The 14,390-nt window shown below is 42.8% G+C and overlaps 1 protein-coding gene across 2 annotated transcripts; it reads left to right on the forward strand.

Moving 5' to 3' along the window:
* Positions 1-2,869: 2,869 nt before the first annotated feature.
* Positions 2,870-14,259, forward strand: LOC123961345 (immunoglobulin superfamily member 22-like). 2 transcript variants are annotated; one of them, XM_046036647.1, is made up of 25 exons: positions 2,870-3,036; positions 3,419-3,553; positions 4,233-4,369; positions 5,306-5,405; positions 5,541-5,577; positions 5,925-6,096; positions 6,344-6,457; positions 6,569-6,731; positions 7,102-7,214; positions 7,468-7,630; positions 8,356-8,640; positions 8,767-8,891; positions 9,710-9,851; positions 10,157-10,364; positions 10,485-10,573; positions 10,657-10,959; positions 11,058-11,231; positions 11,361-11,489; positions 11,595-11,891; positions 11,973-12,061; positions 12,172-12,364; positions 12,873-13,175; positions 13,288-13,436; positions 13,538-13,718; positions 13,823-14,259. In XM_046036647.1, exons 1-25 carry the CDS (start codon positions 2,913-2,915, stop codon positions 13,888-13,890), a joined length of 3,993 nt encoding a protein of 1,330 aa, XP_045892603.1. In that variant the 5' UTR covers positions 2,870-2,912; the 3' UTR covers positions 13,891-14,259. The 2 variants fall into 2 exon arrangements, with proteins under 2 accessions (XP_045892603.1, XP_045892604.1); XM_046036648.1 differs by having other exon boundaries at positions 5,928-6,096.
* Positions 14,260-14,390: the final 131 nt, after the last annotated feature.

Consider the following 14,390-nt stretch of genomic DNA (forward strand, 5'->3'; position numbering starts at 1 on the left):
AACATATTATTGTAATATACTTAAAATTAACAATCTCACCTTTCTGTAGCTTTTATAAGCTTCATTCTGTTTTTCTGCCATTTCAACTGGAAGTGGCCATTTGAAAGCCCAAAATATTTCTCCCTTTTAGCATTTTTCAGACCATCTTTTGGGGCTTGCCATCTTGTCCATTTTTTTTTTTTTTTCATTCTTTTTCTGAATTGAAGATGTCAGGAGACACTTTAAAATTCAGAGGAATTCATTTTCCTCCATGGCAGCAAATGAGAAGCAGAAAACAACGGTATTTTCAACCAAAACTCACTAGCCTAGCTAACGTTACAAGCCGTTATGCCACTAGGTTAATACTACAAACAACACTCAGTAGGCTAATGTGCGTTTCTCGCTCACTTAATTCAGAGAGACTGACTGTTTCTGGAATAAATGTTAAATTTATGCACTATGCCTTTAACTACTGATTCACTTCACCTTAGGTAGCCAGCTTCCTGTCCCAACACTAGCCTTAACATACAACATCTATCTCTGTAAGCTGTCAAATGGCATTTTCCAAGACTCTCCAGGAATCACAAGCAAGAAAAGGGTCATGTCATTTTTAATTTTAATATGGAGACCCAGAGTGTTCAATATTAAATAAGTAAATAAGATATTATGAAATCCAGACAAAATATAGGTTATTTAACCATGAAACTGAGAAATAGTCCAATACATATTTAAAACTCATTATTATGAGATAACACACATAACATAGCCTGGCTTGTTTTGATTGACTGACAAAGTTTTTGTGATGAAATGTGTCATTATCAAAATAATAATGGGGAAAAAACACATTTTTGTAATTTTGTAATTTTTTTTTAAACAAAAACTGCTAGAAAATTAATAAAACTATTTCATGGTTATTATGTCCTTATTTATGAGTATGATTATTTCTTCTGTGTAAGCCTCACACATCCTGAAGGGCTCTGACGAGGCAAGTACAAGGTCACTGATGCAACAGAAAATAATAATACTGTATGTAATTTATGTATTGTAACTGTTGCAAGTTGCATTTTTTAATGATACTGTAACACCTCTGACACTGATGCAGAAAATGGTATCAGAGGCAGAACCTGCTAATATCTCTCCATCACCACATGCTCCTTGGAGAATGTTAACATTCTAAAATCCTAGCCTGAGTCAGCCCACAGTGGATGCTCAAACTAAAGTGACCTGTGGGAAAAATTAGCGTGATCTATTGGTTCAGTCTAGGACAGCCTGGCCCAGCAAACCCTGAACAGATCAGAGCCTTATTTGTCCAGAGACAGGACACAGCAGGTGAGTGCCTTAGCCTTGGCTCATCCACCAAAAAAGGAACCAAGAAAGCAGTGGAGGACCGCTGAGAGGGGAGCAGTGTGTGGATTAAGACAATCATAAGAGGAGGCATTTGGGCTGGAAGCAGTTGAACCAGAATCCTGGGGCGCAGACTAACTCTGTGAGAAAGTAAAGTCTTTGCTGTAACAAGTAAGTTTCGTTGGCTGTGTGTCTTGGTTTTTCTGCAATAACAGAGCCAAGGGGGGAGTTAAAAAAAACCCTTTTGCAATCTGCCATGCTGGATGCTGTGAGAAAGAGAGAGAGATCAAGGACACTGAACAAAGAGGCAGAGAGGTAAGGAGGAAAAAGAGATGTTCTTGTGTTCCACTTGTAGTGAGACAGCAACCTGTTCAGCACTTTGTAGCTTCAAGTAACTTGCTACTCCTTTAGACTGTAGAGTTATACCATCAAAGAGTTTGCCGTGGCCGCTTGAAAACTACTTCCTTTGGTAAATATCAAAACTTACAGAACTAATTAGTTCATTAACCCCAAGGTGTTGTATTTATGCTGCAGGAAGCAAAATTTACACTTCGGTGACTAATTTTGTGGTTTATTGTTCCTTTGGCCCATAAAGTCACATTTACATGCTAAAGATATAGGCTGTTGCTAAAAGAAAAACAATTCTATATTTTTATACTGGCTCAGAAATAAAGACATGATCATGAGTACTCATCTTTACATGTATTTTTTTTCTTTTGAAGATTGTAATTTCACAAGTAGGTGCAATGAGTGACATTAATTAGAAGAATACATGGCGCTTGATACTTGGCATTTAACAGCTATGATGTGTGTAATCTTCCTTTCTTCAGCCACTGGTACAGTGGAAGCATTACACACCCATGCACAGCTTGCACACGCCCTGAAAGAAAGAAATGGGGAATGGGCATGAGAGAGGAATCCAAATTCAAAGTAAGAAAGGCAGCACACAGTTCATCAGCGGTAAGAATGCATTGCTGTATCTCACACAGCAGGTATATGGATTACCTTTTTAATTGGATCTTTGTGTGAGGCAGCCAAAGGCAAAGAAGGACTATTGTAGTCACTGTTGAAAGGAGTATGACTGAGCAGGGAGAGGGCAGGGTACGAGCAAAGGGAGGGTGGTGAGTTTCAATCATTTTTGGTGCGTGCCTCTGGAAACATAAACCCAATTACCACAGAGACAGAGCATAGACGTGTGTTCAATGCATGCACGCACATGCAAACACTCAAAAATACACTCACACCCATGCAAGCACACAAACAAAAGCATGTGTCTGCTCTGAACATCCTCTTTTGCAATCTGAGTACAGTATAGGATATTAGCTCTATCAATGTATGGATTTAGAGGGGATGGTTAAGATTGTCCTCCGTCCCCCTGGTCCCTTTTATCTACTGGATGTCAGAACACCTGTTACACACAACTAGACCTAGTCGAATAAAGAGTCAAGTGGGCTTTGTCTGCCAGTTGTAAAACAATCATTTCACATCTCTATTTGTGTCTGTCACAAGCAGGCACAGATAGGCACCACCTCAACATCCTCCTCATGGCAGCAGAGCTCCTCCAGGCCACTGGGGGCAGAATAGAGCAGATGGAACAGAAGATGAGGCAGATGTCAGAGATGCAAATGTCCTCCACCTCCTCTACCTTCAGCTCCTCCATGAGTTCCGCAAAGCTGCGAAAAGTTTCTCAGGGCTTGTTAAGAACCATGGAAGGTAGGAATTATCCACCAAGATCATCTTCTTCCCATCTGCCATGCTCTCTAATGTAACATTTTTTATCATGAGACATGGCATGAAGGAACCTCTGAGTTACATGTACATGTAAATAAGATAACAATTTTCTCACCTGTCCTACTGTGCAGACCATTCTGCTTAAACCTTGGAGCACATTGGGGACTAAAATATGTCAGGCTGCCAATTTAAGCTCCTGACCAAATGCATATCAACAATAGTTAATTAATAACATTATTCAGTACTACAGTGCAACAAAAACATACACACAAAGCAAAAACACAAAGTCATAATGATAATATCACATTTGCACGTGAGGCTGTTTTAGTAGAGTTTCGCCTGTATGTCCTTTTTGCTCCCTCAGAGCACACTGGGGTTCAGCGTAAGACCTCGGCTGTGGCAGAGTCCTTCAGCCAGGTACAGAAATCCTCCCAGATCCCCGAGGGAGAGTCTGTCCCAGATTTTGAGGAGAAGCTGCGCCCCATCACTGCCCAAGAGGGTGAGGTGAACCACTTCTTTCATCTCACAGCACCTTGAAATTTCAAGAAACGCCATTTGCGTACCCTAATATCTCTCTTCACATTGCGTTATAAACAACTGTGAACCCTTGAGACTATAAGAGAACTATGTGTGAGCTAATTTTAGACCCTTGCCCATAGTTTGCCTAGAAACTCCAGATGACACAAGCTTGAACTCTACTGGGAAGTAAAGGTTTGCTGCTAGGTGTGAACTTTAGAAAACCATTTGTCTCTCTGGGTGAAGGTACTGTAAATCCACTCTGATCAAAGTCCTGACAAAGCACACAGATACTATGATAAAGTTGGTTTAATGCTCATGACGTCCACGGAAGAAAACCTTTGCTGCATCTACTGAATACTAGTGCCTGTTCTGCATAAACTGCATGCGTTTGATGCTTATTCACCCAGGGTCTACCTGTGAATTATAGATTAAGAGGCTTGTTGAAGATAGCCCATCACAATATGCAGAACACTGCAGAGTGGCCATAGCATTAGCAGTCATGGGTTCATTTTAAACTCACTGGTCTCAAAAGGAAAACAGAAAGGGGCAAAAGAGAGGCCATTGATCTGATGCACACAAAACATTCATTCTCACTTTTCCAATTGGATTTAATGTGATGTTTGTTAAAAGTATGCATTCATGTGATATTTCATTCTTAGGTGACAATGCTGTGTTCAAGGCCAAGGTGACAGGGAAGCCCCAGCCCAGTGTTAAATGGGAACGAGCCAGTGGGTGCCCACTCTCTGATGCGACAAAATCGTTCTATGACAACATAAACAATCAGCATATACTCAAGGTTTGCCACTTTAACTACACAGCTCATAGTGTACCTCAGTTATTAAAGGATGTCACTGACAGCGTTTGCCATTGAATACAAGCCCAAGGCTGGGATTAAAGAAAACAATGATCCTGAAACTAAAATGAGGTTTGTGTTGATTCAGATCTACAGTATGAGTCTTGAGTTTTCTGTCATATGTTAAGAAGTTGAATGGTGTTTTGAAATCTGTGTTTTTATTATGTGATTTTAAATAGTATGTAGTTTTGCAGTTTTGTTTGTAGTTTTTTCTGTGTGCTTCGTTGATGGTTGATGACTTAAGAATTCATTGTTTTCAAGACAAATTCAGCACATGTAAACACAGATGCTGTTTTTTACCAAATTAGTTTGTGTTTGGAGCACCAGTATCTACAATCAACTCCACATGCATTTAAATTCACTGTAGATGCATTTACCAGGATGTGACCATAACAGACGACTATAGAGGGCAGCGGCTTTGAACAGCCTGTATCATTAAGCCAAGGGACTCTGCCATCTTGATGCTGTCAACTCAGACAGCACACCATGCATCATGAGGAAAAGTAGCTAGAAAGAAAAAAACTCTCTGATCCTTTTATCTGTAACCACTCTGGAGTGAATTTAGCGCTTTCTCTGTACCAGCCGGGGAGCTTAAGTGAAGCTTAAATAGCTATTATAAAGCAATTAACTTGTGGGTGCTGACATATGCATCTTCCCTTGCCATCTGTTTGTCTGGTGAGGGATGACTGTTAAGTTTAAAATGTTTACTGGGTATGCCCAGCGTGGCACTGCCTCCTTCTGCTCCAAATAAGTACTGCATTGGGATTTAAAGTGACCAGGCGCTGTAATTACAGTGTTTTAAATAGTCTACCAGTAAGCATCATGCAAGCCATTTTGATTCATTTTATGTAATCAGCAATGAATTTCCTACCACTTCAGATCAAAAACCTGGTCCTGGAGGATGCTGATGTCTACAAGTGCATTGCCTCCAACAAGCATGGAGAAGCCACCTACTCTATAACCCTCATTGTTACAGAAAGTAAGTCTAGCCATTTCATATAATACATCGTGTGAACCTTCCTTCGTCCTGGTAGTTATTTAGAAGCTTTCAGCTTAGTTTAGTTAGTGTTTTCACTCAGTGCCTCAGGTGATGCTGCTCTGTCTTTGTTTCTAGATCCAGCGTTGGACTTCAAAAAGATGCTGAAGAAACGGTAAGAACACAAGCCTGTTGTCTAATACTAGCCGTGACACTCCCAAAGCCTGTCAAGGTGTGATGGAGCTTTCTCTGATCCACCCCCAGATCCTTGGGTTTTTTATTATTTTTTTTTTGTATGCATCCAGAAATATCTACAGGACAGGAAATCTAAAGAGCTCCACTGTGTACCAGTTTTGCTGCAGGGAGTAGAATAAGATGCTTTTGAGCTGTCATCGTGCATATGCATACACTGTCAGACATAAATGCGCACACACACAAGCCTGGCACAAACCTTTGCACGTGCACGTAAACACACATGCACACATGGACTGTTTCCCGTGTGACGTCTCTCTCATTGTGCAGCAGTGTGGAAAAGAGAGAGGAGAAGAGGCCACCTACAGAGGAGGAGATGTTAAAGATCCTGGCTGGAGCTGACAAGAAGGACTACGAGAGGATCTGTGCCGAGCACGGCTTCACCGACTTCAGAGGTATCCTCAAGAAGCTGAAGGAGATGAAGAAGAAAGTGGAGGTGGAGGTGAGCCTATCAAACAGAGAGCTCGTTCACGCACCACAGAATCACCTAAGGAACAGAAGGTTTGGGGTCTGACAACAAACAACTTAAAAGTAGAGCAGAATTGAAAAGGAAAAACAAAAGTTTAATGTCGCATAGCAACATTCAAGTCATCTAACGCAAAGACAATACTTTACATTGTCATGTTGTAATTTTTTAAATTGTATTTGGTGTGTTCCTGTCAGTGTTTGATCCTTTAATATTTTGCCAGATGGTACGTGTGCTGAAGCCCCTGGAGGACATCACTGCCAAAGCTGGCACCAACATTGTCTTCGACACCATCCTTGAACTGAAGGATCCAAACATCAGGATGCATTGGTTTCTGGTAAAACTTATGTGTCTGTCGTGTTTCAAAGTTTGCATATATATAGGTTTCTGCTTAACATGAAGCACTTGTGAGTTCCCCACTCATCTTGGCATTTTGTTTACGATTCAGGGTGCTGAGATGCTGCGGATCCAGTACTCTCATGGGAAATACGAAGTGAAACAGATGGGAACTAAGCACATGCTGTGCATTTCGAGCGTGAGCCTCAGTGACATGGGCACCTACACTCTGCAGGTTGCAGACAAGAGACTGTCAGCCAGGCTTAACGTCATAGGCGAGTACAGAACGGGACTTGGAGCCTTCCCACTGCTCATAAGTCAGAGACAATGCCATCACACGCTTGTTTTATATTGTTTAACAGATGGGGACAAGTTTTATGTCAGCATAATGACCTGCATATGTGCCTGACTTTGTTGTTTCGCTTTTACACTATTATTCATTCCATTTATTGTCAGTTCACTGTCCCGTCTTTCATCTCATCATTCCATCTACAGGACATAAATAGACAAAATGAATGTTTAGTTTTTTGACAGAGATGTCTTTGGCACTTTCTTAGTCATCTTACATTTCTCTAAACACCCACATATCAAAGTGCCAATTGCCAAACATCTGTTGTAGCATACAAATGCATTTTTTTTTTCCAGATGAACCTTTAAGATTCCTGTCTGATTTCAAGCCCAAAAAAGTGACAGAGCGCCAGACCGCCGTGCTCGAGGTCCAGCTCTCTAAGAGGACAGATGCACCACTCATCTGGAAGGTTTGCATGCGACTCAAATATACACACTGAAGGAATTAAATACACTTTTACACAAGCACATGATATTCCATCTAGGATGAGATTTAAGACTTTGCTCTCGAGGAACATTTCACAGAGTTTTTTGGGTCTAGGTAACTCAGATGAAAGGGATGCACAGATTCAAAAATTCTAGGCAAACATGAACACCGGGGAAATACACATGAAGAGAAAGAATATGGAAATTGTTTTCCCAGAAGTGTTTGTATTTTGGCAGGTGAAAGGAAAAGAAGTGAAAAGAGATGAGAAGTTCAACGTGTCCCTGTCTGACGATGGTCTGACCTACACCTTGAAGATAAAGGATGTGAAAGTCAGTGACACTGGAGACTACACAGTCAGCATTGGAGACCTCACTGCCACCGTGCCGCTTTTCATTGAGCGTACGAACAAATATTTTCTACCTTCATAAAAAACTTTTTATGTGTACTTCTTGTTGGTTATGCTTTGTTTTGTTTTGTTTTTCCCATAAGGGCTGTGTCTTCCTGTTTTTTAGTGGAGCTAGTATATCCAAAGGAAACAAACTTCCCCCTTCAGACTCAGTGGAGATGAGTAGTTACTGTCTTTTTTTTACTCCCCTGAGATGAGAGGCTTCGTTTCTTCATAGCTATGCTAAACAACATCATCTTCCCTCTATCGTCCAAATGAAGACGTATGGGTAGCATAATAAATCCTCCCTTCTAGTGCTGAGTTGAAAGTAATCCAACCAAATCCCTCCTCACAACAAGCTCATTTATTACGCCTCTGTCTAACAAGATGCTTACTTGCCCAAGGTGCAAGCTGGGGCATGTAAATATCTTCACAAGGACATGTGGCTGTCCTCTGGGGTTGCAGGAACAGAAGCATAGTAATTGAGGTTGTGTTAATTACAGTTATTCATGAGTTGGCTCTATCTTTCTTGTTCTTTAACTTTAATTCTATAACGAAGGTCTACTGTATGTGTCGGGACTGAATATAAAGAACAAACCTAATAAGTGGGTCCAATATTAGTGATTAATTAATTGTGTATTTTCATTTTAGATTTGTTTAAAACCAGAGTGAAGCAAGCTGGTAGAAGCCAAATAAACGCTAATGTGACCCTCTTCCTTTTCCTTTTCCTTTTATCTAGGGATTCCCATCAAGTTTACCAGCCAGTTAAAGAATGTCCGCGCGCAGGAGAGAGGCATGGCCCGCCTGGAGTGTGAGATGAGCTCCAAGGACGTCCACATTCGCTGGCTGAAGGACGGGTGTGATATCACAGCCAGCCGTCGCTACATCTTCATGCGCGAGGGGAAGAGGGCAGAGGTCATTATCGAGGACTGTGAGCTGACAGATGAGGGAGAGTACTCTGTCATCTGCACTCAGGACAACGACGCACACGAATATGTCACTACTGCCAATCTGACCGTGGATGGTAATGATTTCTGTGTGTCTGGAGTTGTTTTTCAGGATCAGCCAACGGGTTTAAGGTCTATCACTGGAACATTATTGACTAATAAATAAGACCCTAAAGAAACAGTTTTTCTTTGTGTGTTGCCAGAGCGTTTTGCCTCAGTGAAGAGTGGTATGTCAGACACTCAGTGCCCTACAGGCTCCCCTGCAGAGCTGTGTGTTGTTCTTGATGATGAGAAGGTTGACGGAGTGTGGCTGAAAGATGGAGTGGAGGTAAGAGATGATACAAGACGGGATGAAAGTGTGTTAGTTCTGAAATGCATGATGCGGCAAATGTTTGGTCCACTCTCATGCATAGATGTCAAGCAAACACTTAAGTAAGTTTGTTTTTAGCTATGGCTCTAGTTATGGCAATGTCGGACCAGCACTGTGGTCCAGACTGAAATATATCAACAACTGTTAGATGGACTAATGGATTTCCATGGAATTTGCTACACAGGTCAATGGTACCCAAAGAATGAATCCTAATGACTTTGTCGATCCCCTGTCCATGAGGCTGACAATTGTGGTTTTGAGTGAAATGTCTATTGGGAGGATTGACATGATATTTGGTGTACACATTCATGTCTCCCAGAGGATGAATTGTAACAACTCTAGTGATACCTTAACTTTGTGTTTCCATCAACATCTAAATTTTAATTTGTCCAATACTACTTGATTGCTGATGACTAAAAATACCTGTAAAATGAATGACGTTCACATCAGCCTATACTTTGTGGTTAGTGCTAATTAGCATGTTAGCATTAAAATATGCTAAAGTAAGATGGTTAGCTTGCTAAGTACATGTGCAGCCTCACAGAGGCGCAAGCTGGACTGCAGATTCTTAGTCATGTTAAAGTGATACCCAACCTTAATGGCATAATTTAAAAGCTTGACACGTTAGATTGTCACTTGCATTTATAGCATTTTTCTATTAGTTTTTTGAAGTTCTATTACCCACACACACACTTCTCTTTTGGATAATTTATTTTTCATTAATACATAATAAATGAGAAGCATTTTGTTTGACTCCTTTGTATTACGTTTGACAGATTTCTGAGCTGAGTGGGGTTCAGGTGGTCAAACAGGGGGCCGTCCACAAGCTGATCTTCTCTGGTGTGACCAACGCCCATGAGGGAAAGTACACCTTCAGAGCCAAGGGGGCTGAGAGCGAGTCTGTACTCACTATTGCTGGTGTGTGTTTGTATTTGATATTTGAGCGTGTTTTCACAGGTGGAGCAGATACTTACTGGAACAAGCTGGAACGAGCTTAAGACACTGTCAATGGAAACAAACAATGTGTTCATATTTAAATCCAGACAGTGTCGTTTTTGATGCTAACACTAGGAGTCATCAAAGTCATTATATTTTCTAACCCCACACACTAAAGTTACCAATCCTATACTGAAAATGAATGAAAACCATGATGCAATTGAAATGAAAGCTGAAATCTATATCCAAAAAATAATATCCCAATCTATATTAACCCTATTTCCCAGACCCTCCAGAAATTGATTCCTCTCTGCTGGACTTGTTGGGGGCCCGACCTGTTACTGTGAAGGCAGGCCAGACAGCCACCATTAAGATCCCCTTCAAAGGCAAACCACCTCCCAAGGTCACCTGGTACAAGGATGGAGTGGAGGTCATGGAGGATGAGAGGACCAAGGTGGAGAGGACAGCTGATGGCACCTCACTGGTGCTCTGCAGGTGGGTGAGCAGAGAAGGGCGTCATCCAGTCAGATATTTTATGATCTTTTCAAAAGCCACACACAAATTAAAACACATACACATTTCTAAATATTTCCTCTCACTTTGTCTGTGTACTAGATGTGTGCGAGAAGACAGTGGTGCAATTATGCTCCGTCTGAAGAGTGACTGTGGCACTGCCGTTGCCAACCTGCACCTCAATGTGATTGGTGGGTGACAATACGTATTTGGTAAAGCAGTTTTCTTTAACAGAGTTTGAAATACTTAACACATGTTTTACCACATTCCACAGACCATCCAAAGCCTCCTCAAGGGAAAGTGGAGTTCCTCGAGCTGTCGGGAAAGTGTATCAAGATGAAGTGGAAGGCCCCCCGCGACAATGGAGGCAAACAAGTGACCAGCTTTGTGGTTGAACGGCGTGTGGCAGATAAGAAGTCCTGGACCAGGGCTGGTGAAGTAGACAGCAGTACCACCATCTTCAGCGATGACAAAGTGGAGGAGGGCCAGGCATACCAGTATCGCATCAGGGCCGTTAACATGGAGGGATTGAGTGACCCTCTCGAGACAGAGGAGGTGCGTGCCGGAGAGCCCGTAGGTGAGAGCTAATTTAAACTAAAAATGATCAATCAAGATCATCTCTTAAAACATCCAGGTGTCTGTGAACACTTTTTCTGTTCAAATCCACCAACTCAGAGCCTCCAGGCACAGCGTCCCAGCCCCAGGTATCTAACATAACCAAAGACACCATGACCGTGAGCTGGACCTCTCCTGCCCACGACGGGGGAGCCCCAGTTCTAGGCTACATTCTGGAGAGGAGGAAGAAGGGGAGTAATATGTGGTTGCAGGTCAATAAGGAGCTGCTCACAGGTCAGACTTAGGGCAGTATTTTAAGCTGTCGTGTCATAAATAGTAAGGATACAGTGTTTTAACATCGTTAAAGTCGTTACTCTATACATTAAATCTGTATGTTTTCTGTGTCTGTGTTACTCTTTTCAGATACAAAAATTATGGTGGAAGGGCTGGTGGATGATGTGGAGTATGAGTTCAGAGTCACCAGTGTAAACAGGGCTGGAGCAGGTAGCCCTAGTACCATTTCTAATGCAGTCCTTGCCAAAGACCCAATAAGTGAGTCCTTCATTGCCCCCTTAATTTCCCTTCCTTCCTTCCCTCTCTGCATCCATATTATTTAGACTAGCTACTGTATAACTTACTTATACTTTCCCCTTGTAGGAGCTCCTGGCCTGGTGAGGAACCTGTGTGTGTCTGATTCCACAAACTCCTCCATTTCTCTGAGGTGGATACCTCCAAAGCAGGGAGACGAGCCCTCGGGTTACATCCTAGAGGTTCGCCCTGAAGATGCTAAGGAGTGGATGAAGGCCACCAAGATTCCCATCACTGACACTGCCTTTAATGTGGGAGGACTTCAAGAGCGGATGAAGTACCACTTCCGTATCCGGGCTGTCAATGAAGGAGGGGTGGGGGAGCCCGTTGAGCTTTCAGAGGGTGTACTGGCCATGCCTCCGCCAGGTAATATGCTGCACTCTCCTTTTCTCCTCTGCTTAGTTTTGTCCTTGCTATTTAATTATATAGTTTTTTTTTCCTATACAGTGGCACCCAGGTTTGTTCTCCAGGGGAAGCTGAAGAACCAGATGGTGGTCCGAGCCGGAATGGCACTCTGCCTTCACCTCAGCTTCACTGTAAGACTCTGTTGAATTTAGCGATGTTACTTTGAGCCATCATGCACTCCACATGAGTCCTATCGAATGAATTCATACCCCTCAATACCTTCCCTTCTTCACCCTTACAGGCTTCACCTCCCCCAGTGGTAACCTGGTTCAAGGATGGTACCATCACTACGGGACAAGAAGTCATCACCGAGAGCAAGACTCACTCCCAGTTCCTCATTTTCTCCTCTCAGCGTTCTGACTCTGGCCTCTACCGTGTACACCTGAAGAATGACTATGGAGAGGCTCACTATGATGTCAACGTCAGGGTTACAGGTGAGTGATTGTATATGCATCTAGTCTGGTACAGTAGTTAGCACTATCGCCTCACAGCAAGAAGGTTGTGGGTTCAAACCCCGGTTGCCCCGGCCTTTCTGTGTGGAGTTTGCATGTTCTCCCTGTGTCCGCGTGGGTTGTCTCCGGCTTCCTCCCACTATCCAAAGACATGCAGGCTAGGTTAATTGGTCTCTCTGAAATTGTCCTTAGGTGTGGTTGTGTGTCTATGTGTGGCCCTGCGATGGACTGGTGACCTGTCCGGGGTGTACCCCAAAGTCAGCAGGGATTGGCTCCAGCCCCCCCTGCGATAAGCAGTTGACGATGGATGGATTTTTCCCAACAATGTAGTTCCTTTAAGTATATATATCAGAGGTTACATTTCCAAAATCGGCATTCACGGTCTTGTGAAAACTTCCAGGTCATGCAGAATGATATATCAAATCACTGGAGTGTTGGCTTTGGCTTAAATAAAATATTTCTTCTCCTTATCACCCTCCTTCCTCCTCAGACTTTCCCCGACCCCCGGAAAATCTCCGCCTGGAAGAGGAGGTTCCGGGCACAGTGACCCTACAGTGGGATCACACCCCAGACCTGGCCGACGACAATGAGGGAGCACATTACATCATCCTGAAACGTGACACCAGTACTGCCTCCTGGTTCACAGTGGCCGAGCGTGTCTTCAGCAGCAAGTACACCGTCACTGGACTGCTTCCCGGGAGGAAGTACTACTTCAGAGTCATCGCACATAACTCTATCGGAGACAGTGATCCCTTAGACTCGAAGGAACCTCTCATCATCGCCAAGGAGAAAGGTGAGAGGGAAAGAAGTTGTATACTATTCGTCAGCAAATTAATGCTCATTTTCTTGTATTTGTTTCTGTATGCGCATGTCTGCATTTACGGGTATGTGCATCTGTGTCTCAGAGTGCGTCGGCAGCCTTCGGTTGAGGGAATATGCCTCACCACCATGTCAGTTGAAACCCATGTTCCTGCTGCCACTGAAGGACCACGCTGTTCGCAGAGGGTATGACTGCACCATGAGCTGTGCCTATCAGGGCATGCCAACACCACAGGTGTGAAGGATATGTCTAACATTTGTGTGTACCGTCTTTGCTGTTAATATCATCCCCCAGCCCCCTAAAGTAATAATAATATTGGTAATTCCACTGCGTAGGCCTGCTGGTATAAGGGGGATTCGAAGATCTCGGACTCCCCTCGGTTTTGGCAGAGCACAGCCAATGGAGTATGCACCCTGGTCATCCCCACCTGTGGAGCCAAAGATGGCGGTGAATACACACTGATGCTGGAGAACCCTCTGGGGATGGCCAAGTGCTCCTGCAACCTGGTGGTTTTTGGTAGGTTTTGAGAGGGAGGGTGGAATGATGGTTTAATGCAAAAAAAAGTTTATTATGCTTTGCATGATCTAATTCTTGATCTCTTTGAATGTCATGTCTTCCAGATAAGGATGATATGGGTCTGTTGGAGAGCTTGACCAAGCAGGCAAACAAAGAGAAGCTTATTTTTTAAGAAGTCTGCTTGAACTGTTGCCATGACAGATGCACTTCGTTTGGCAATGGCCTTATGCTGCATGTTCTATATAGTTAATAACAATAATCATAGCTGTGGTTACAGTTTATCTATTAGATTTTTAGGTCAAAGTGCTGTTTTTTCCCCTCCATCTTTCAACTCACTGTCCTTGGCTTTGGTAATGCATCAAACTAACACCAGAGGTCAGACTTGCTCCCATCCTTGAGTAGGCATTCAACACCTGGAGCAGATTCATGTTTGGTGTGTTGTAGGGGTTTTTACTCATTAGTCAGTTCACTCAACCCAAGAGATTGTTCTTTCTCTCTAAGTCACAAATACTTTACTCTCTATAAAGAAATTTGACTTTCATCTTTTCTCTAGTTTTTTTTCCCACCGTACACACGTTTCACAGGTCTTACTGTACCAGGCCAGATGACATGTCAAACAAGTGGAATGGATGGAGTGTGTGTTTGCACACAAAATTCAAAGCAAAACAATTT

Source organism: Micropterus dolomieu, linkage group LG22, assembly GCF_021292245.1.
Source record: "Micropterus dolomieu isolate WLL.071019.BEF.003 ecotype Adirondacks linkage group LG22, ASM2129224v1, whole genome shotgun sequence".
In the NCBI taxonomy this organism is placed as follows: Eukaryota; Metazoa; Chordata; class Actinopteri; order Centrarchiformes; family Centrarchidae; genus Micropterus; species Micropterus dolomieu.